At 34.0% G+C, this 23,908-nt stretch overlaps 2 protein-coding genes across 3 annotated transcripts; both read left to right on the forward strand.

Moving 5' to 3' along the window:
* The first annotated feature begins 4,527 nt into the window (after positions 1-4,527).
* LOC141689838 (isocitrate dehydrogenase [NADP]-like) lies at positions 4,528-9,332 on the forward strand. Of its 2 annotated transcripts, none has more exons than XM_074494325.1 (16): positions 4,528-4,864; positions 4,965-5,002; positions 5,750-5,793; positions 5,884-5,993; positions 6,267-6,304; positions 6,737-6,814; positions 6,923-6,976; positions 7,083-7,184; positions 7,328-7,419; positions 7,883-7,986; positions 8,083-8,151; positions 8,229-8,344; positions 8,490-8,524; positions 8,622-8,764; positions 8,851-8,973; positions 9,043-9,332. In XM_074494325.1, the coding sequence occupies exons 1-16, from the start codon at positions 4,695-4,697 to the stop codon at positions 9,134-9,136; spliced, it is 1,410 nt and encodes a 469-aa protein (XP_074350426.1). In that variant the 5' UTR covers positions 4,528-4,694; the 3' UTR covers positions 9,137-9,332. The 2 variants fall into 2 exon arrangements, with proteins under 2 accessions (XP_074350426.1, XP_074350427.1); XM_074494326.1 differs by having other exon boundaries at positions 4,529-4,865; positions 4,969-5,002.
* Positions 9,333-19,435: 10,103 nt separating this feature from the next.
* On the forward strand, positions 19,436-23,013 carry LOC141689849 (uncharacterized). The gene is made up of 5 exons (XM_074494339.1): positions 19,436-19,709; positions 19,908-20,048; positions 20,265-20,302; positions 20,600-20,666; positions 22,381-23,013. The coding sequence occupies exons 1-5, from the start codon at positions 19,542-19,544 to the stop codon at positions 22,783-22,785; spliced, it is 819 nt and encodes a 272-aa protein (XP_074350440.1). The 5' UTR covers positions 19,436-19,541; the 3' UTR covers positions 22,786-23,013.
* The last annotated feature ends 895 nt before the right edge of the window (positions 23,014-23,908 follow it).

A 23,908-nucleotide genomic window follows, 5' to 3' on the forward strand; every position in this document is an offset into this window, starting at 1 on the left:
TGCCACATCAGCTAGCGAATATTAAAGTGGTAAGTTTGATGAAAAATGATGGGAGGGAGTGGGACGAGGAGATCCTAAATGACATTTGTGATGAAAGAGATAGACTGTTAATACTGAAAATTGCAGTGCCTAGGAGAGAAAAAGGAAGATTCATGGTACTGGGTCTTGGACGAAAAGGGAGAATTTACTGTCAAAAGCTGTTATAATCAAATAAGGGGAGAGAGGAACATGGGGAATGCATCTTTCTGGAGGAAGTTATGGTCTTTGAAATTACCAGGTAAAATTCTTCATTTTATATGGCGTGCGTGTAAATTATGCTTGCCTACTACTGTGGATTTGAAAATTAAACATGTAAACGTGGAGACTGTATGCTCATGGTGTCATAATTCTGAGGAAAATGGAACTCATGTGCTTTTTGAATGTGTATTTGCAAGAGCAGTCTGGGAGGCTGTTGGTTTGATAGATTTGATCCAGGTTGCACCAAATGAAAATGTTTTTGATGTATTTCTGAAAATCTTCACTCATTGTACAAGACATCAGGCAGCAGCAGTGGCTTTGTTTAGTTGGCATATCTGGAATCGAAGAAATAAATGGTTGTGGGAGCGTATAAATATGTCAGTGTATGGCACTAAAACAACAGCTATAAAGATGTTGGAGGATTGGAAGCATGCCCAGCAGGAGGATAGTGCGAGGAGAACAGGTCAAAGTATGGGAAGTAGGGTGTGGCAAAAACCAGCCACAGGGTGGGTTAAGATCAACACGGATGCAGCCGTTGTTCCTGGTACTCATAAAATAGGAACTGGAGCAGTAATAAGGGATGAAGATGGCCATTTTCTGAATGCGAGGTGTATGGATATTGCGGGTGAATGGAGTGTGAGAGAAGCTGAGGCTCGAAGCCTGCAAGATGTTGTTCAATGGACAGTGGCTCTGGGATTCAGGAAATGCATTTTTGAGCTTGACTCGAAGATTGTTGTGAATGCTTGTAATGGCGGGTCTGGTAGATCAAACTTTCATTCCATTATAGCGTAGTGTGTTGAAGAGTTTAAGCACCTCGATGAGGTTAAGGTGCAATTTTCGTATAAATCTGCGAATTTAGTGGCTCATACGTTAGCTAGAGCCTCTATTTCTATGTCAGGTTTTTATGAATGGCAATTGGCAGGGGGATGTCCCTGAGTTCATTAGTGATGTATTGAGCTTTGAGTTAATATAATTATTGCAAGTGCTTTTATTTCAAAAAAAAAGTACAGGCCGCTTCTGCACACCCTCCCGTTCTCGCCACATTCATCTCACAGATACCCGCCATATCCTTCTTTCCTTTTGTATTTATATATATTTTCATACCTAATTTCACTTCTCATGCTCTCCAGATGTCCTTCTTTTGAGTCGTGAATCACCACCGATTGAATTCGTCACCTATTGGATTAATCGCCATCTGCAACTTACTCTTCTCTTAAGGTTTTTTTTTCTCAATTATCTTCCCCTATTTATCTTTTAACTGTATCTATTGATATGATATGAGTTTAGTTTTTTGGTATGTATTGGAATCAATTTTAATATTGTCTACTAATTATACGATTTTGCATCATTAATTGATATATCAAGTTAATAGAGTATTGAATTTCTAAATTAGATACAAAATTTGTGAAGAAATGATGGATACACAGGAAATGGAACATGGGTATTTTACAAGTCTTTTAACCGAAGATCATCAACTCGATTCTACTTATGTTTGGCAAAATGAAATCTCCCCTATAACCCCTGACGACTCTCCACCATTTCCTCCTAATGAAAGTAGGAAATCTGCAAGGGGAGCAAATTTTACCCTTGAGAAGATAAGTTACTTATTTCTGCTTGGTTAAATTGTAGTATTGATGTCGTTCAAGGAACTGACCAGAAGCACTCCCAACTCTGGGAAAAAATCTATAATTACTTTCAGCAGTACAAGGAAGCCACAAATGATCGAACAATAAAATCTTTAATACATCGATGGTCAGTTATTCAAAAGGCAACAAATAAATTTTGGGGAAAATTAGCTCAAGTTTATCAATTAAATCCAAACGGCGTGACTTAATAGAACAAGGTAACTCATGTGAGCAAGTTTTGTCTGCACCAACTTTGATTATCTATATCGTTCTGATATCAATATTTTGTTTGTTTATGTGCAAGTTTGATGAGGCTAAAGCAATGTACCTATCGTTAGAAAAATGCAGCTTCCAATTTGAGCATTGTTGACACCTGCTAAAAAAACAACCTAAGTGGATTTTGCATACCACCAAAGAGGATCCGAAAAAAAGAAAAACGATGTCCTCAGCTCCATCCAAAAATGTGACCAGTACTCGAAATTCTGCAGTTACGGAGGATAATGTGATAAAAGATGACATAATTGAGTTGGATCGTCCAATTGGATAAAAAGCTGAAAAGGGAAAAAGAAAGGCTTTAGATAAATAAATGGATGAAAGTATTCAACTCAGAAAGTTAAAGTATACTCATTTGGAGGAGTCATGTGCCCAGGAGAAAGAATTTTGTCGATTGAAGGGTGAGAAAATGGCGTATGATAAGGAGAAGGAGGGAACAAAATTACGTCAAGAGGATGAAAGACTAAGGTTATAATGTGAAAAATTAGACCTTGCAAAGAAAGAAGCTGATCGTATTATTATAATGATGGACGTGAGTTGTATGCCAAAGACACAACAACTATATTTTCAGAAATTACATCAAGAAATCATGACACGCAACCATCCTCCAAACGTAGAATAATATGTGTGTAAAAACGTATTATTGTGAATCTTTTGCTTAGTGACTTTTGTATATATGTCTATCAATGCTTGGTTGTAAACTAGAGCAATTGCTTATGTTAATTTTGTATGTTTGGACAAGTGATGTTATGACATTTATGACATTTATGCTTGCACTTTCTGATATATAACAATTGTAAAGGATTTCTGACTCTTTTAGGGTTGTGTGATTGGTTCTGCAGAAATACAGAACCAGCTGAAAAGCGTTACAGATCATTGCACAACTGAAGAAGATGGTAGTTGATTCGTAACCAGTTCAAGACCAAAACCGTTTTGTGTTTAAGACCTTGAATCTTGTATATAATGACTCTGTTGTTGTGTTGCAGCTTTGACAATTATTAAGTTGTGGTATAAAATTGTTATGTGTTGATTTCATATGGTTGTGCCCTATTGTTGTAGTAAAATGTGTATATAACATTTTTCTGGCTATACATTACAGAGGAATGCATAGGAGCCGGTTATACATGTCAAAGCATATATTTTTATGGCTCAACAAAAATGAAGACCTACATATTAAAATCAACATTATAGAGATGGCAAAAATGAACACAATAGACTACATATTAAAGTGATGTTATATTTAATTTTCAATTTTGAAACTGAAAAAGAGAGAAAAAAAAAGTATATAAAAAGAGTATGGGGATAAGAATGGGGAATGAGATGCAGGTGAATTTATTTTGATAAATAAACTTTAGAGATAATTTTGGGAATTGCCATTTATAGTAAGAATATAGGGATTGATATACAAAACCGGATGTGAATGCTCTAATGAATAGAAGAGCAGCACAAAGGGAAAAAGGGAAGGGGAATATTTTTGCTAGATGATTGGTTACATGAACATATATAATTTCATTCATATGTCAGTAGCTTACTTTTCAGTTTGAGTATTATTTTGAAAATCTGTATCAATTGAATTATTGAAAATTTAAAATTTTGTATGGATTTAGTTATTGACAGATGATTTATTCGATACGTATTTTTAATTTAGTATTCAAATTGAGTCGAACTGAAAAATAAGACATACTTAATATATTTGGATAAAATGAATAGTAAACTTGATATTTTTTACACAAAATATATGATTGACTAGGTTAGTTATACAAAATAAGAAGCGGTGTGAAATATACGGTTGTTTATTACACCTAACTCCTGCTGCAATTAGAGTGAGTGAAAATATCACACATGACATAATAAACATATATATTGATTGATGGATATAAGTTATCCTTGATTATTCCTAGCTATACAAATATTCCTGACAAAAAAGAAACACCGATGAACTTTCTCACCCATTTAAAGAAAGCTAGACCGATTCTTAAATGGATTGATATTTTGAATTACAACTGAAATGCATGAAGACATGTTTATATTAATTTTACAAGAATTTTTTGACTGAACGATTATGGCAGGTGTTTTTAGTTGGCCAAATATTAAATAAGGCGGCCGATGCAAATATAAATAAGCATGAACAAAAGTATAAGGAAAATATGACGTTTAGCTGGTTACGAATTTCAACGTTAGAATTTGAATTCAACAAGCACTTCGTTCACTTCCCACATTTATAACTTGAAAATGAAAGTATTATTTTCAAAAATATTTTCATACTTTTACAGTAAAGAAAAATTGAAAGGATAAAACCGCCCCTACATTCACAATAAATATTAAATTAACATAAAAATAATTCGATAATTTCACTCTATTTTACTCCGAAAATAAATAAAAAAGGCTAAGAAGATACATTTTGGTTTAAGAAAACCTAAAGAATCGTAAAACTTGTTGAAACCGCCACAACCATCATAATAGTGTCAATCACAATCACAATTTAGCGTCTCAAATTATATATTTGATTTGATATAATTGTAATTACCACCAAAAACCCTAAACCCTTGTTAAACCACCATGTTATTACATCAAAGCTTAAGCTCCCCCGGAGCTCTTACGTTTCTCGGCCGCCGTAATTCTCTTCTCTCTCGCCGGAACATTCATTTTCCGCTTACGTCATCCTCTGTTTTTCCTTGTGCTCGTCTCCACGTCAGCTCCGACACTGTCTCTCAACTTGCTCAAGACAAGGTTACATATATATATATACATACTTTTATATTAACTTTTTTTATTTTAATTTTTACTTGTTTTTGAAGTTATTTGTGTTTGTGTTATGATTGTATTTCGGAAGATCAAAGTGATCAATCCAATCGTTGAAATGGATGGTAATTACCTCCTCTCTCTCTCTCTCCCTTCCTCTCTCTCTCTCTCCATCTCTCTCTCTGTTTGTCTCTCTCTCTCTCTCTCCATCTCTCTCTCTCTCTCTGTCTCTTATATATATATATATATATATATATATATGTTCTTGATGCTCTCTGTATGCAATGTTTCTTGAAATTCTCGAAAAATTTATTTTGGGAGCATGATTATATTTTGTGTAATTTTGTATTTACATGATTTTAATGTTTTCTTTTATGTATCGGTTGAATAAAGTTTAGTGTTTTTTTGTGTTAGTTTACTGTGTAGTTGTATTATTGCATAGAGGGAAGCTGACAAGAAGTTGTTGCGAAGACTCAATTTTTATTAATGTGTGTGTGTGAACTGTATATTTTGGGGATTAGACGAAAGCATCAGTCTTTGTTAGTTTGAGAGTTAGGGGTGTTACTGGAACTATGATGTTAAGCTCAGGAAGTGTTGTTTTATTTGGGATTTTTAAAATTAAAAGAGGACCTTTTTACCGTGTTTTTTTGGAAGCGGAAAGGTTGCGTAGGAATTGATTTGAATGTATGTGGTAGGGAAAGTAGCGCTTGATTGAATTCTATTTTTTTCTGTTTTCATTTCGAAGATTTGATAGTGGGTGTTTAGGGTTTTAGTTTTACATTTAAGGCTTCTTAAATATTTTTAGAAGCGCAAGAATTACATGCAAGCACTCGCTGCGCATGCTTAATTTTAACGGCATACATATGCTGCAGGTGATGAAATGACAAGGGTTTTTTGGAAATCAATCAAGGAGAAGGTAAGAATTCTTTATTTCTCTGATTGTTATATTATTCTTCGCCCTTTTTTATTGATACCTTATAGTGTGTGTTGTTTTCCTTTTCTGCAGCTTATATTTCCATTTCTAGATTTAGACATAAAGTATTTCGATCTTGGCCTCCCTAATAGGGATGCCACCGATGATAGAGTTACAGTTGAAAGTGCAGAAGCCACTCTCAAGTAAGTTCTTATTGCTTTTACATTCGACTTTGGTGGTAGTTTTCTCTGCTACTGATCCTTTTGAGTTTTGTGTAATCAATCAAAAATAGAATTTGTGAACCATTTGTATTATCATATAGTTGGAAACATTTCTAAACTTTATCTCATCAATATTCAATATCGGATGTGTTTTAAACTTCATTCCTAGGTAGATGTATTATGTTCGTCAGTTATTGATGAAGAGTATGTCATGCTTGTCTTCTCTGACATATTTCTTAAATAATTGAACTCCAGGTACAATGTAGCAATTAAGTGTGCAACTATCACACCAGGTACGCGTTTTAAGATATGGAAGCAGTGTATTTAATCTAGTTTTATAACACAATGCCTGCAACTTGTTAGGTTTTCTATAGTTAATAAGAGCTCAATATCCTTGGTCCAGTATATAAGGAGTGGTCTACACACGCACATACACACACACACATATATTTATATGGAATAAAATTAAGTGGAAACCAAATATCAAGCTGAGGCGACTTAATTAAGTCATATATTTCAGGCAATTCAATTAATCATTTTCCCAGGCAATGCAATTAAGTCATTTCTCCTAAATCTCACAGTCTTTTGTCTCTGTTTTCCTTTATAACTATTAAATTTCAGTATCTGTCATCATTTACTACAAATTTGAATGTTATTTTATTACTGGAAATACTCTGTACATTTTATATGTGAACTGATAGATAATATCTGCTTTTGGTTCACAGATGAAACTCGTGTTAAGGAGTTCAACTTGAAACAGATGTGGAGGAGTCCAAATGGAACAATTCGTAACATATTAAATGGTTAATGAATTTTCGCTTGAAGTTGGGCCTTTCTTCTTCTTGTTCTTCCAGACAATTTAATTTATTCACTTGTCAGATGTTGAACTATGTAATTTTTAATTATTGCAGGAACAGTTTTCCGCGAACCAATTGTTTGCAAAAACATACCTCGACTTGTTCAAGGTGCTTCCTGTTTCTTGCTCCTTTATTCGTTTTATTACCATATTTCATTCGTGTATCACTATAACTGTCACTGTCTTCTACTTACAAAATTTTGAAATTCTTTAAGGTTGGAATAAGCCAATATGCATTGGTAGGCATGCTTTTGGTGATCAATATCGAGCTACTGATCTAGTTGTTCAAGGACCTGGAAAACTCAAAATGGTGTTTGGTATAATTGTATCCCACTAGTCAGCTTTCAAAAGACTCTCATTATTTTCCAGTGTTATTAACACTGAATTTCTAAATGATGCGAAACATGATCTCTCTGTCACTATATTTTTTATGTAATAATACTTAAAATAATTACTACAGTTCCAGATGGGCAAAGTGAGAAAACAGAGTTAGAAGTTTTCAACTTTACTGGTGCTGGAGGAGTAGCTCTTTCAATGTACAACACTGATGAGGTTTAAATTTACTCTTGAGATTTTATTTTTCATTTTTCTAATTTCTGGTGCAAAAGTCTTTACCATTTCTTTTGTGAACCAAATTTGTTGTAGTTTCTTTGGTTAATGTTCTGTTTTTTGAAGTTGTTATATGCAAGTAGATGATGTAAAAAGTAAACGACTATGATTTGTATGATAGTTCATTCCATTTGCATATTTAGGTAAACGGTAAACCCCAAAGCCATCATTAGGGTTAATCTTCATTTATATTACAAAATGATTTGAGAGATAGTGCTCTATTTAGTCTCACACGGTGCCTCTTCGTGTAGTTCTTTATTTTCTGGGTGCCCTTAGTTTACTATTTGATGTAGTTCTTGTTTTTCCGGGCGTCCTTAGTTTACAATTTGAATTTTGATGTACTCACTGTCCTGAGGAACTGTATATAGCCGCTTATCATTGCTTATTTTTTCCACTTGTGGTGCAGTCCATTCATGCTTTTGCTGAGGCTTCAATGAACACAGCTTACCAGAAAAGATGGCCACTCTATCTTAGCACTAAGAATACTATTCTTAAGAAATACGATGGAAGGTATAATTTCCAGGTCACATATTCTTATCATGTTTCCACCCCCCAATCCAAGAATTACTGGTTATTCTTTTAGTGATTATTTGTTTTTACTTGAAGATTTAAGGATATTTTCCAAGAAGTTTATGAAAAAGAGTGGAAGTCCAAGTTTGAATCTGCAGGGATATGGTGAGCTATAATCTTTGCGTGTTGTCTACAGATTTAGGTTTCAAGTGGTTTCCGCTTTCTAATTGTTAGTATTATAGGTATGAACATCGTTTGATTGATGATATGGTTGCTTATGCTCTTAAGAGCGATGGGGGTTATGTATGGGCATGCAAAAACTATGATGGAGATGTCCAAAGTGACTTTTTAGCCCAAGGTTTGTACCTATATACCCTAAAATGTAAAAGATCAATGGAGAGTATTTGTTTTTTCTTATGTTGTTTCTTGGTAACTGGAGGATCATTAGTCATGGTTGACATGTTTTAGATTAATTTTTATGTAACTTTTCCCCTTTTGTACAGGATTTGGTTCTCTTGGTTTGATGACATCTGTACTGGTATATCTTCCATGTCAAGTGTTTTAGCAGTACTATAATGTGCTAGTTTCCTTTCCCATCCTGGTTTTAAAGCTGTGACTGTTTGGATTGGTTTTAGGTGTGCCCAGACGGAAAGACCATTGAAGCTGAAGCAGCCCATGGCACAGTTACTCGCCATTACCGAGTCCATCAGAAAGGAGGTGAAACTAGCACTAATAGCATAGCTTCAATCTTTGCATGGTCTCGAGGGCTAGCTCATAGGTACAAACTTCAAAAACTGACATAGAAGCCGTTTTTAAATTGTTATAACTCCAGGCAGGATAATCAGCCATTTTTTATCTTGATAGAGCGAAATTAGATGAAAATGCTCGCCTGCTGGAATTTACTGAGAAATTGGAAGCAGCTTGCATTGGAACTGTCGAAGGAGGAAAAATGACCAAGGACCTTGCACTTCTTCTCCACGGGCCTAAGTAAGCACTCCATTATCATACTCTGCTTATTTAACTCTAAGTCCAAGCTAATGGTGATGTTATTTGCAGGGTAACGACAGCTCATTATTTGAACACCGAGGGATTCATCGATGCTGTTGCTGCAGAGCTGAGAGCAAGACTGTATAAGCAATCAAAGTTGTAAATACTTTCTTGCCCAATTCCCATAGCATTTACTTGAAAACAAGTTTGGGAAATATGCATGTTTAAACTGAGATATAGGTAATTGGCAATGTTTTTTTCTAATGTATTGAATATTCTTGTTTAGAATAATTCTTATGAAATAAATTCAGTGTATAATGTTACTCTTAAGTCTATAGAACAGAAACTATAATACCAGATGTTCCTCTTTTCTTTCACACAAACATTATATTTGCCCCTATTAGTCCAGAGGTGATCATCATTAATTTATTATAATGCTTTTTAAATTAGTTTTCCTCATCCAGTCTGTACTAGAAAATTTATTCCATGTTATTTTTGATTATATGTTACTTATTTTTATTATATGGAATTATTCATGCACCTTAACTTCAACAGAAATGATCAAAGTCAGACCTTGGGCACCTGACAAAGCTTATTTTTGTTTTTGTGATTACAAAACAGATTTGAAAATGTACTTCTTGCAAAGGTCTCCAAAATACAATATTCACGGTTACAAATGGTTAAATATTAAAGTGGTCACTTAATTAAAAATCATATGTCAGTTTAATCATCAAACTTAACGGGATATTATTTGAATCACTAAAATAATAGTAATAAAATATGAAACAGATAACTCAAAATATGTGCTCGAGAATTAAAAATTATTTTATGAAGTTCTAAACATTTTCCTTAAATCATATTTCAACCAAATGAAAAGTTATGAATAATCCTATTTTAGATGATATAGTGAGATTTTTAAAAATTTATCTACTAATAATTTTCTTTAAATAAAGAAAATAACTACAAAATTAAAAATAAATAGTAGATAAATTTTTAAAAGTCTTGCTATATTATCTAAAATACTAGAATTCATACATTTTCATTCGGTTGTAATATGATTCAAAAAAAATATATAGAACTTCATAAAATAATGCAAAGCGTGCGTATACACAATATATGACACGGAAACATTCACATTCCAACTCGTATCTATTATTAATCCAAATAATTATCAATAATACGATCAATATGTCTAATACTAAAAATATTTAAGCATCCGCTCTCAAGCGATATTTAAGTATGCATCTTAAGCGTTCCTCTTATTTATCAAACACAATATGACCACGTATATAGTCATCTCAAACTTAGTTATCAAGACAAACCTAATCCAATTATAATAATAATTGTCTACTCGTAAGATTTATTACTCAATCAAATTATGTCCTTTATCACCGATCACATAATATCATATTGGGTTGAAACTCAAACATCTTCCCCTTCAATCCGATACTTCATATCATATAGAACAGTAACCATCAAAACGCCAAATGCCCGTCACCAATATCACCCCTCAGGCAAAAATTCTTTCATCTCGTTTTTAAAACTTTTGAGAATCACTAATACCCGAATAACGACCTCCAAACTACCGTTCTTCATCATAACAACATATTCATTTACAAAATCATGTGCATCAACCACGACGAGTGTCCTTTCATCTGGTGAGTCAATGGCATCCAAATTCTTCACATGGTTGATCAAGACATTGAAACAATGGTGATGATCTCTACCATCTTCTATCATCTTGAGCCCGCAAAAAATAATCTTGAGAAACCAATTCTCAAGAGTGTCATGATTGATCCACGGTTCAAGGGCCAACCATCATACCGCATGTAACTTTGCCTCTTTCCACATTAGTAGGCTTCTTTTCATCAAATTCATCATTGTATTCCGCAATATCAATTGAATCCCGAACTTTCCATCAACCCCATCCATCATGAATCTTGATTCTGATATCACTTGCTAGGAGGAAATACCACAAATATACGAAATTCATAATCAATGTAGATTACACCACAAAAACTACATGAAACTGAAAACTCGCGTCCCAACTTGTATTAATATTCTAAATAATTATTAACAACGCAAGCAATCAAAGATGCCTAACCTTAACAATACTTAAGCATACGCTCTCAAGCGATCCTTGAGTCTACATCTTAAGCACTCATCATATCTTTCAAACACAATATGGCGATATTTATATAGTCATCACAATCTTAACTACCAAGACATATATATAATACCCCAGTCCCACATCGACATGATATGTGACTTCTGTTCAGTTTATAAGATAAAGTACCACTAATACTATGTGCACCAACAAATTATGATCTATTGGCGACTTGCGGTGGGCTTGTTGTTTACCCAAGTTGGATGCATTTGGGCTAGTATGCTTCGGGTTTTTTCGGACTCGGAATGGACTTGACCCGATTTTTGAAAAAAGTTCAGGATTTGACCCGGTTTGTCACCATATGATATCAGCGCTGACTCTTGAAAGCTCGATACGTCAAGTTTTCGGAGGTGGGGACACGAAGGCTGATGGTATTATCCCACAATGGTCAGAGATCTGGAGGTAGGGAGATGAAACCAACCGGTATTATCCCACAATGGATAGTGAGACAACGATCCAGACCTATGGGCTCTTTGTTCGGCCCGACAAGGATGTTAAGAGTTTAAGTGGGGGAGCTTTGTAACACTCCAGTCCCACATCGGTAGAATATAGGACTTCTGTTCAGTTTATAAGGCAAAGTACTACTATTATGTGCACAAACAAATCATGATCTTTTTGGAAGGTCTGTGGTGGGCTTATTATTTACCCGAGTTGGCTGCATTCGGGTCAGTAAGCTTCGGCTTATTTCGGATTCAGAATCGACACTTGACCCGAATTTTGAAAAGGCCCGGGATTTGACCCGGGTTGTCTTATAGGTCGATTTCACCTTATTTATTTAAAACATTTAACATCAAAGATAGAGTTTGAAAAGAATTTTAGATCTCCAGTTTTAGTTGCGTATCAAATCATAGAATCCAGTCACTGGATAGTGTGACATATAGAACTAGTTTATGCATGTCCCGGAATATATAGATAACTCGTTAGGCCTTGTCTTAAAGAGGGAATTAAACTAGCCCCTCATCGAACTATGGAAGCTGTAACTGGCATAGTGCAGCCGTAATTTAAACTGTATAAATATTGAACATCAACTTTTTAGACTTTTTCATCGGTTCAAAGTTTTTGATTTTGAAAATATTAATTTGAGCCGTCAAACGATAGTTAATTGCGGAGTTTTGCAGCTCAATGTTTTTAAAACATATTTGACTAAGTTTGGATTGAATATGGATGTGGCATTTATGGAACATCGTGCTATTTGATTGATTGTATTGATTGGAATAGACTTATCATATTATTGAAATAGTTTCAGTGAGTTGTTAGACATTTATTTAATGGATTTATGTAGAATTGTGCTTTCAATTTGTTGCTTTATAATATTTTAGTTTGACCGATGCTTGACTTTTGTGAGATTTTGGTTTTTGATTAAAAGATGTATATTAGTTTTTATTTAGAATTAATGTCCCAACAAATTGGGATGTTATAGATCGTATCAGAGTTCTACACGGCCAGAAGTGTATAGGCACTGCCTGGGTTCTATAAGTGTGTTTTTAGGCTCGACTGCCACTTGGGCTTGACTTATGGGTCTTTTGATAAATGAGTTTTCATGATAGTTGTGCACGAGTTTTCAATAGGTCAGCGAAGCGTGAGCGGGCGCGGAGAAGGAAACGCCAAACACTTCGTCCTAACGGGAATCAACAATGATGAAATGACAAGATGAGGTGCCCCGGGCACCCTCGTTTAGAAGGAAGGGTCGAAGGTTTTGGGCATATAGCTAATTGAAAGGGCAGGGACTGATTAGACGCTCTCCTTTTCTTTTAAAACATTTGATTTCATTTAGTAATAGTAAAAATGATAATAACAAATAGAAAGGAATAATGTAATGGCTTAGGTCGTATATCTACGACCAATTTGCGGTAGAAGAGAAGGTTCCATAAAAAATTGTGTGGATGAGCTCTTGACTTATTGTATGCACTTTACTGATGAGCATGTTATTTTGAGAATTTGAGGACCAAATTCTTTGAAGGGGATAATATGTAAAATCCCAGATTTTTAGATAATTCTTTATTGTGACTTTGGTGTTTAATTGTAATTATTTATGATTTAAAATCAATGATCTTTTAGTTTATAGAGTTTATTGTAAAAGTCATTAAAGTATATTTTTAAAAAGTTGTAACTCTTAATTAAATTTCAAAACTTAATTTTAGCTAAGAATTTATTTTGTTAAGAGAAAACATGTCATTAATTAATTAGTATGGATAATAATTAGATCGATAATTATCTTTATACTTAGATTGAAAATAGAGAAAGGGACAGACATCAGTTACAAGCGTTAAAAAAACCTAACAAGAGAGAAAAGATGTAGCGCCCGTCAGAGAGAGAAGGGGTGGGATTCGTAACAAGTTTAATAGGAAGGGGCAATGATTCTCGTAAACTTTTGATACTTATGTAAACTGATGTGCGTGATGTTATGTATATAATTTTATACCTACATGCTTGACTGATCTTGGTTATATATTAAGGATATTTGTGTAGTATGTTGTAATATATAAGTGATGATGTCAAAGATTACTGAAGATGACAACATCATTAGTGTTCTTGATAAAAGTGTGAAGAAAAAGCTAAATGGACATCTGATCTAAGGAGAATAATGAACTGTTACATTTCATAATCATTTTAAATTTGGGGTTAGTCTTGTTAACAGACATGAATTTGTGTTAAACAATCTTCTCACAAATTGGGGGAGATTGTTGTAAAAGACATGTATGTACTTTAATAAGACTAAGATATTTTGTCAACCCCAAGTAAGTTGTATTATTATCTTAATTTATATTTTGTACTTGTAATATTTAAAGTCTGTAAAAATGTCAAGGGAGCAGACTGAAGCCTTTTTTCTATAAACAGTGTCAAGCCTAAGAATTCTATTTGGAATAAGATCAAGAAGATCATGCCTCAGAAGAATTATGAAGAAGCTTGGAGTTGAATGAATCTGTTTTAGGAAAAATACTCTAAGTCAAGATCTCTACAAGTCACGGATTTAATGTTATAGAGAAGTCATTCGAGAACTCCAGAATGACTTATAGAGAACCCAGAAAGCTTATAGAGAACTCAGAGATATCGACAAGCCAAATTGAAGACAAGAAGATTGGAGATATCGACAAGTCAGTTTTTCACTAGAGAACTCAGGGTTATCGACAAGTCAACATTCATTAGAGAACTCTGAGTTATCGATAAGTCAAGTTCCACTAGAGAACTCAGAGATATCGATAAGTCAAAATTCACTAGAGAACTCAGAGATATCGATAAGTTAAATTTGACTAGAGAACTCTGAGATATCGACAAATCAAAAAGCCATTAGAGAAGTAAAAGTTATCGATAAGTCAAAGTAGAGATGTGAAGATTAGAGATCTCGACAAGCCTAAATTCTCTTATAGAGAACTGAAGACCTCTACAAGCCAAACTAAATATAGAGAACTAGAGATCTCGATAAACCAATATACTTATCGAGATGTCAAGTTTTCTATAGACCTAAACTGGAGATCTCGGGGTAAAATCTCAAAGTACAAAGTTGCGAATCAGTTCAATATCCAAGATTAACAATCAACAAACAATCCAAACAGCTGGATTGACAAGTCTACAAAAATCAGCCCGAAAAATGTGCAAGATCAATGGTGAAGATTAACTGATAAAAGAATATCAAAGTGAACACGGGGTGCCAAGATATGCTAAGCCAGAAATGGAAGATCTACTTTTCTATAAATAGAAATGACAAGTGACAGTTTAGAAAAACTAATAGCATGTCTTATTGTACATTGTGTAAACTAGCAGTTAACTAAGTTATAAAGTTAACACTGGTCCTTTAGTCAGTTGTAACAATTTAGATGTTATCTTGTAACACTCTCAAGGAAAAAGCTAAACTCTTTAACATCAAAGAACCTAGAAATTTTGTAGCAAAACATTCTTAATTTTAATACAAAAATTAAGTGAGTTTTGAAAAGATCTGTGTTCCTTATTCTTGCATGTTTTAATTTCTGCAGTAACACATTTTATTACAAGATTCAATTTACTTTGTTCAACCTAGCCGAAAGGATTCAAGAAAAGCTTAAAAACAGTAAAACACATTCACCCCCCCCCCCTCTGTGTTTATTCATTTCCTAACAAGTGGTATCAGAGCAAAATCTGAAAGTAAACAGATTAAAGATCCCGGGAGAATGAATACACAAAAAATCAGTAGCATCAAAATTCTTACCTTTGACAAAGCTAACTACACTCTTTGGAAAAAAAATATTGATGTTTATCAGGATGACCAATCCACTCTATATTAAGATACTAAAAAATGGGCCCTTAACTCCTATGGTTAGAGTTGAAGAATCGACAGATGGTGATATGGTCATTTCAGCTCATTATGCACCAAAAGATTCTTCTGAGTATACTGAGTCTGAAAAGGAGAAAGTTTTCCTGGATAGTGGCCTGCAATTAATATTGATTGAGTCACTTGACAATGTGATGTACAACAACATTGTCGACTGTGACACTGCCAAGCCAATATGGGAAAAGATTGAGATACTCTGTGAAGGAACTGAAGAAGTTAGGTCAAACCAGAAAAGGATACTGATTTCACAGTATGAGGGTTTCCATGACTAAGCCAAAGGAAAGTATTACTGAAGTGTTTGAAAGATTCAACAAGCTAATAAATGACTTGCAGCTCCATGACAAATACTATGAAGCTGAAAAAGTGAACCTGAAGTTCTTGCTCACTCTCCCTGATCATTCGGAACAGAAAATATCAGCAATCAGGGAATGGAGAGACTTGAGTAGGATAACACTGGAAGTTCTATATGGAATTCTCAAAATTTATGAACTTAAAATGATCCAGAGAAAATCATTGAGATCTGGCCAAGGACATGTTGTAGATGGCTCAAGTGCTTTAATTGTAAATGAAAGCCAAACATCTAATGATGAACCAAGATCTCAAACTCCAGTTGCCTTAACAAGTGAGCAAAGAACAAATGATTCAAAGGAACAAGTCATTCTGGAATGGGAAGAAGATGAGTTCTACACTCTTGATAAACTGGATGAGCTAGATCAGTCAATGACTTATTTGGCTAGAAAATTCTCTAACATTAGAGTAAAGAAGCCAAGATTTTTCAAGGGAAAAGGAAAGTCTTTCAACAAAGATAGCAGCTGGAAAGGAAAAGGGAAGACAATTCTGAGAGCAAGAATGGTTACAAAACTGGATATGTTGACAGATCTAAGATAAGGTGTTACAACTGTGATGAGTTGGGCCATTTTGCTACGGAATGCAGGAAACCCAAGAAGGTAAAGAAAGATAAAGCTTATCTTGAACTTGAAGCAAAATATGAAGCTCTTCTGAAGAAATAACAAAACAAAACTTATATTGCAAAGGATAGAAGTTGGGATGACTCTGAGAATGATGAAGATGAAGAATTTGGAAATTATGCACTCATGGCCTTGGAGCAAGGAGAATCATCCTCATCTAAATCACAGGTACCAACTCTTACCACAATTGATTTAACTGTGAATCAATATAAGGAAACTGTTGAGAAGATGAGCACATAAATGTTTCACACCCACAGAAACATGGTTGCTACTAATGAAGAAGCTAGCAGATTAACAAAGTTGAATGAGAAGCTTGAAAGTGAGAAGCAAGAAACTAAATTGTTGATGGTTGAGCTTGAAGCTTTAAAATAAGAAAATGCATATCTAAAGAACAAGCTCAAGTGTGCAAGTGAAATTGAGGCAGTGCTAAGGGAGAAGCTGTAAAAGAATGAAGTGAAACTGAAATCTTTCAGAAATGCATCTGAACTAGTTGGACAGTACCATGAGAAAAACAAGTCATGTGCAAACATTGCTATTGGCCTTGACTATGATGCTTTGAATGACAAAAAGAAAACTGTAGGTGACAAAAGGAAAGCAAAGAAAACTGAAAATGCTCCAACCTTTTTGAAGGAGGTTAATGCACCAATATTCAAAGTATGTGAAGTCAACTTGAGTGAAGAGGAATTGATAATCAAGCAAGAAATTGTTGATGAGGATGAAGAGGAGAAAACTGCAGAAGTAACTCAGTCTTCCAATACTGAAGAGAAGCTCATGGACAAACAAAGTCCCAAGACTCCTGTCAAAGAAACCAAAAGCGAAGATACAAGAAAGAAAAAGAAAAATAGAAATGGGAAAATAGGGATAAACAAAAGCAACAATTTTGCTTATGTTGCAGATGCTCCAAGAAAGAAGTGTGAAAAATGTGGCTCTGTGAATCACCTAACTCACCTTTGTAAAAAGGCAGTTAGCAAGCCAACTGAGGGAGCCTGCAAATATAATGAAGCAAATGCAAATGATCCCTATTCATTATGTGACAAGTTTGACAGCATTTCTTGCAACTTGAAAGTAATGAAGAGTTGCCACAAACTGAGAGTAGACCTTAAAGAAACAAGAATTGAGTCTACATCAGATGGAAAGCATGGACAACAGTCATTGAACTCTTTTTTTTCTAAAACAACTCATTCTACTTCTGCTGAATAAGTTAACAAGAAGAAAGTTCCCAACACTTCTTAAGTTTCTAAACACACTTAAAACTCATTGTATGCGGGGTAAAGTGAAGAAAGTCATCTGGATCATATACAGTGGATGTTCCAGGCATATGACAGGTGATAAAACCCTGCTATCACAATTTGAGGAGAAAGCTGACCATTTGGTGACCTTTGGAGACAAAAACAAAGGATTCACAATGGGATATGGCAAAATTGTTTCTGAAAATGTTGTCATTGATGATGTAGCACTGATAGCTGGTCTTGAAGTGAATCTTCTCAGTGTTAGCCAATTTGCAGACAAAAGCTTTAAAGTTTTATTCAACAAAATAGAATGCACTTTTATCAGCAAGAAAATTGGTGAAGTTGCTCTGAAAGGAGCAAGGAAAAGAAACTTGTTTGTTGCAGATTTTGACTCAACAAATAAGGATGGTGTTTGTTGCTTCTACACCAAGACATCAGAAGAACAAAGCAAGCTCTGACATAAAAAGCCGTCTCACTTGAATTCACATGGGAGAAATCACACTGATAAAATCGATTCAATCAAATAAATACAAGTTAAAATATCTGAATTTCGAGAAAGATTGATGCTAAAATTGACTAAAATTGGACCGAAATTTATTAATATTTCACCATTAAACAAAATAAAAAAATTATATTACCGGAAAGTAGATTTAATCTACTTTAATATATAATTTTTAGTTTTTTGAAATAATATAAGAGTAATATTTATTTTTTGGTCAAAAAATGGTCATTTTTTCTATAAAAGGAAATGCGACAACTAAAATGAGACGGGGAGTAGGGGTGTACACGAATCAAGTTGGGCGGGTTGGGAGAATTTAGCAACCCAACCCAATTAGTTCGGGTTTTCAAAATTTCAACCCAACCCAAACCGTTTAAATTTATAACCCAAACCAATTTGTATACTTCGGTTTGGTTCGGTTTGGATGGTTCGATCGGTTTATTAAATATACAAAATTAATATAAAAAATTATAATAAAATATAAGGTTTCAAAGTTTAAAACACTTGAAAATAGTTCAAAATAATATTACAATCCTCCATATTGAATAGTCTTAAGCATCTAATTTTCGACATCAAAAGTACTAATAATATTGCTTACGCTTTAAATATTGGAATGAATCATTAATGCAAAAAATATAACACTAATCAAACATCTATTGTTGTTACGAAATGAACTATGAACACGGATGTTATAAGTTAAATTTAGAGTTAGAAATATATGGATCTATGTAAATGACGTAACCATAATTTTAGATTAACTTATTAGCATGTACATATATATTTTAATCGGGTTGGGTTGGATTGGTTTAAAATTTTCGAAAACCATATCCAACCCAATTAAATCGGGTTGACATTTTTTCAACCCAACTATATATCGGGTTGAAAAAAATCGGTTTGGTTCGGCCGAAATAGGGTCGGTTCGGTTTGGATTGGTCGGGTTGGCCAAACCGTGTACACCCCTAAGGGGGAGTAACAAACTATCCCAATAATTTGAGATAGGTCCTAGAAGATTCACTTCACACATATGTAACTTTACATTGTTTCTTTGAGCTAATTAAAAATCTACACTTGCATAAATTATAAAAAAATGATCCAATAAACTAAAAATATAATGGCTAATAATATATTTTGAGATCAACAAAAATTTGATGAATGGGCCGTTATCAGGCCGAAAAGCAAAATTTCAGGGGTAGATGGATCCAGAATTCACAACATTCCCATCCACTCGAACTCTTAATCGGGCCTGTTCCTGGCCCAATCAAATAAAAAGAACTGGACAGACAAAATCAAACAGAAACAACTGACATACAAATGTACATTAGATAGAGTTCACTTTGACTCCACTTGCCGGCAAACATCTATATATTCATTTGTATCTATATCTTAACTTAATCATACCATGTTATTACATCAAAGCTTGAGCTTCGCCGGAGCTCTCACGTTTCCCCGCCGTAATTCTCTTCTCTCTCGCCGGAAAATTCATAAACCTCTGACGTCATCATCTGTATTTTCTTGTGTTTGTCTCCACGTCAGCTCCGACACAGTCACTGAACTTGCACAAAACAAGGTTCCATATATACTTTTATACTAGTATATAGCCCGTGCGATACATTTTTTTATAATTTTAATACGTTGCTTCGAACTTTGTACCTCTTAAATAATACTATTTTTATAATTATAAATCTAGCGGTTCTTGTATACTATTTTTTTTGTTTTGTTTAATTTTTACTTGTTTTGATGATCATTTTTATTTGTGTTTATTTAGGTTTTAGTTGGGGCATTTGTATCTGCTGTGATTGGACAAGTTTCGAAGCCTTTTACTTCTGTTTTGCTGTACGGTAATAAGTTTGAGCTTGATTTTAGCTGGATTACTCGTTCCGGTGGCTTTCCTTCTGCTCATTCCTCTGTGAGTTCTTGTACTATTGAATTTTATTTTTCGGATTTTTTGGTTTAAGGTTATTTAGGCCTAGCATTGGTAAATTTATCGGAATTTTGTGATGAATGTTGGTTCTGGTGCCTTTGAGATTTATTTTTTGGATTAATTGTCGATTTTATGTTTAAATTTGAGTTATGCTTGGTATTGTGTAGACTTATTGTGATTGTGTAATGGATTCATTGGCAGGCTGTTGTGGCCACTGCAACTTCCCTTGGCCTTGAAAGGTGCGCGTGTTTATGTATTATTGAAATTATATATGTAATTTGATCATGAATGTTATGGTTAAATTTAGTGAATTCTATATTTGTAAACCGTAAACTGTTTGTTTTGCGACTCACGGATTTTTGTAGGAATCTTATTTGGATATGTAGTGAATTATGTATGTTTATTTAGTAAGTTTTGCATATGTGTTAGGAAGCGAGGAATTATGTCTAATTTATTTACAAGTGACCTGGTCGTTTTGTGTTTGTTTTGGGGTTAAGGAAGAATTAGTTTGCTAAGTTCATTTGACTAAATTGCAGGGGTTTTGCAGATTCAGTTTTTGGTTTGGCAGTTGTTTATGCTGGGATTGTTATGTATGATGCTCAGGTTTGCATTTTTTTCCTCGATTTCTACATAGAAAAGTAGATATGTGTGTCTGCATTTGTGTGATAGTTTGATCATTTTTTGGATGTCGAACGTGTTAATGTGTTTTGTGTTTCTGTGAGACTTTCAAGCTTCTTGGACGAGGCCATAGCTGTGTTTTGTTGGAATATATCCATATGTAATAGATCCCTTGATAATTCAAGTAATTTAACGATGCATTGCACGTAGGGATATAATTATTTTTTCTGAGCTAATAAACAAGATTATATGTTTATACATAGAGGTTGTACACTTGCACTCCATTCACAAGGGAAAACAAGAAATAAAGTACAAAATATGTGGTTAGGTTATTTTCTGATCGGGTTGCTGAAGGCAGAATGTTATTGAAGCTCAACTTTAGTTTGGGCATCTAAAGATATTGCATTGGCGATGAGCTTTGCATAATGTAATCCAACTTATTAACTAAGGTCTAAGAATAAAGGGTGTAAAAAGGTCTTGCTTAAATGGTGATTTATTTATTACTCTTCATTCTTTCGTTTTTACAAAAATGATCATGTATTTCGACATAATTACATCTTCAATTTCTGTCCTGTTCAGTACTGAGGACCTTAACCCTTTATTTTAAATTTCAGGAATGGTATGTTCTGAAAGTTGAGAACACTAACTTTTCTGGGTAAAACAGAATACTTCTAAAGCTGAATAAAGATACAATATCCAAAATTGTATTCAACAGTTGAGAATAATAGTGAAATAAATGCGGGATTTTTTGTTTTATTTAATGTATAAATTGATTTAAAAGACTGTTTGCTACAATAAGAATACAGATCTGGCTTGTTGATATAACATAAATATTTATCTTCCGTCTCGGAAAACAAATAATCTATAACTGAGTATCTAAACAAAAGTGAGTAAGATTAAGATGTCATTGACCCAAAACAAATAACCGTCAAGAAGCTGTAAAATCTTAATTTTAGGCCCATGTCCGTTGAATGAAGAACCATTCGCATGATACAATCTCTTGTCTACTCTGTCAATTAAAAACTATATGCGTTTCTGTAAAGTCCTCATACAAAGGGACTTTTGTCGAACATGGATAACTTGGGTAAATCGAGACAGAATCTTAAAATAATCATGAAATTGAGAGCGTTGACATTTTTCCGGGGGATACAAAAATCAGATAGAAAATTCATAAAGATAAAAAATGAAGAAATAATTATTAGAAATGGCGTTTTGATGTTATGTTCTTTTAAATTGTTTTAGCTAGGATTCGTTGAAATAAAAAGAGGCTCGGCTAGGTACTTACCAGGCCAGGGAAATTAAATGGGCCTTTCGAAGCAAAGGGGTCTTCCTTCTGTTTTTATCAAACTAGGAGGCAACCATCTAAAGATTTGTTTGAACTTAGTTGTGATGAATTTCTTGTTTACTTTAGCTCTATTGTTCTTTTCTGATCCTACTTTAAAATTCAGGTGCTCCATTTAAATTGTATAATATTTTATGTTTGAAGTACAAATTGTATGCTTTATTTGGACCTCGTACTTGTTGATTGTTTGATATTATGTAAGGGTAACTTCCATTAGGGCAGTTGTACTAGAAACTGGAGTAAAGAGGATTTTTCAGGAAGCACATATATGAGGGTAGTAATATGTTCGTTATTATTGTAGAATTTATTAGCCTTAAAGGCAAAAGATCTCATCTTCTTAAATTTTAAATGGCCCAGGGAGTCCGGAGGGAAGTGGGAAATCAAGCAAAAGTAATTAACAAGATTTTGCCGAAGACACGGGGTAACACATGCCCCTCAAATGCAGCTTATCATATGTCTGAATCTTCATCAAAGAAACAATCCTCCTCAAGCCTGGAGAGACCAGACACACTACATCTACAAGAACCAAGTCCTACAAAGCCAATAAACAACACTACTCTACTAAGTAGAGTAGACGAGAAAACAAATCAAACTATGCCAACCAAAACGCCGCCTGACTTGATGACGGATGTTAAAGAAGGATCGGGAGATTTTGTCCATTATTATGCTCCACTTAAAGAGTCGGTAGGCCACACAGAGATAGAAGTCCTCGCAGGTGCTATTCTTGGTTTCTTAGTTAGCCTAATAATTCATACAACATGAGTCTTTTTTGTAGTTACAGTGTTATACAAGGGGTGTCTGTATGTAATTCACAAGTTTGGACTAAAAAAAAGGTTTACAGACTGTCCTGGTACTCTCTGGTTCTGCACACACATACTAGATTCTTATATCAGACAGTTTTATCAATTGTTGTACACTTTGATCAGTTCATCGCTTAATTGATCTTAGACTTTTCGGTAAATAGACGTCAATGAAACATTTCATTGTTAATGGCTACGCAATCCTCAAGCTTCCGTTAAACTGTCAGTCGAACTCGAAATTAGAGTGATTTTATTTGCAAGCATTAGAGTGATATATGTTTGGTTGCTCTTCTTCTGAATATTGTTGATTGCATGAAGAGTATGATCAAAATAAATCAAATTTGGATCAAAGAAAGATTACAGAGGATTAGAGGAAGTTGACTCAAGGATAGATGCATGTTAGGAATTACTAAAAATGGTTCATGAGTGAATGCTCTGGAACTTGCTTATCATTTCTTATAAATTTTTTAATCAAATTAAACAGAATTGTGTAGATATTAGCAAAGAACTCACTTTAATCTTAGAGGTGTCTCTTTTATGGAATAATACTAATACTTAACCAAATAATAAAAGACTATATGATCTTATTTTTTTTAAAAAAAACTTAACAAGTTTTTAACAAGCAACATTTTTTCCTCGCATGAGATACCGTTAGAATAATATAAGATCCCGGAAGAAACCTTTCTCTAAAATACCTTGAGCTTTCAGAGTAATTGGTTTTTTAACATTGGTATCAGAGCTCAGGTTGGTAGATGACTCAAGTTCGACCCATAAATGGGCTTTCGAGTGATGGAGAGTGTTAGAATAATAAGAATAATATAAGATCCCGAAAATGGTCTTCTTCTGTTTGAGATTTTAGGGTGATTGGTTTCTTAACGGATATGATATCACACACATTATTTTATAAGAAAATGGGCCTGAGGATTATCAGGTAACTCACCAACTCACCCGAGATTATAAACTTCTCTTGTATAAATTTAATCACATTTTTGTAAATACTAATAACTCATACTGAAATTATAAATTTACCTTCTTATATTTATATAAGAAAATGTTATAAGCACAATAGTACCCGAGATTATCTT

The sequence above is a fragment of the Apium graveolens genome, chromosome 10 (assembly GCF_009905375.1).
Source record: "Apium graveolens cultivar Ventura chromosome 10, ASM990537v1, whole genome shotgun sequence".
NCBI classification, from domain to species: domain Eukaryota; kingdom Viridiplantae; phylum Streptophyta; class Magnoliopsida; order Apiales; family Apiaceae; genus Apium; species Apium graveolens.

Excerpts from the sequence above, each read along its gene's own strand:
- LOC141689838 (XM_074494325.1), top strand. The coding sequence starts at position 4,695 with ATGTTATTACATCAAAGCTTAAGCTCCCCCGGAGCTCTTACGTTTCTC. Across the intron at positions 4,865-4,964 it reads TCTCAACTTGCTCAAGACAA|GAAGATCAAAGTGATCAATC; the intron begins GGTTACATATAT and ends GATTGTATTTCG. Across the intron at positions 5,003-5,749 it reads TCCAATCGTTGAAATGGATG|GTGATGAAATGACAAGGGTT; the intron begins GTAATTACCTCC and ends CATATGCTGCAG.
- LOC141689849 (XM_074494339.1), top strand. The coding sequence starts at position 19,542 with ATGTTATTACATCAAAGCTTGAGCTTCGCCGGAGCTCTCACGTTTCCC. Across the intron at positions 20,049-20,264 it reads TTCCTTCTGCTCATTCCTCT|GCTGTTGTGGCCACTGCAAC; the intron begins GTGAGTTCTTGT and ends ATTCATTGGCAG. Across the intron at positions 20,667-22,380 it reads TTGTTATGTATGATGCTCAG|GGAGTCCGGAGGGAAGTGGG; the intron begins GTTTGCATTTTT and ends TAAATGGCCCAG.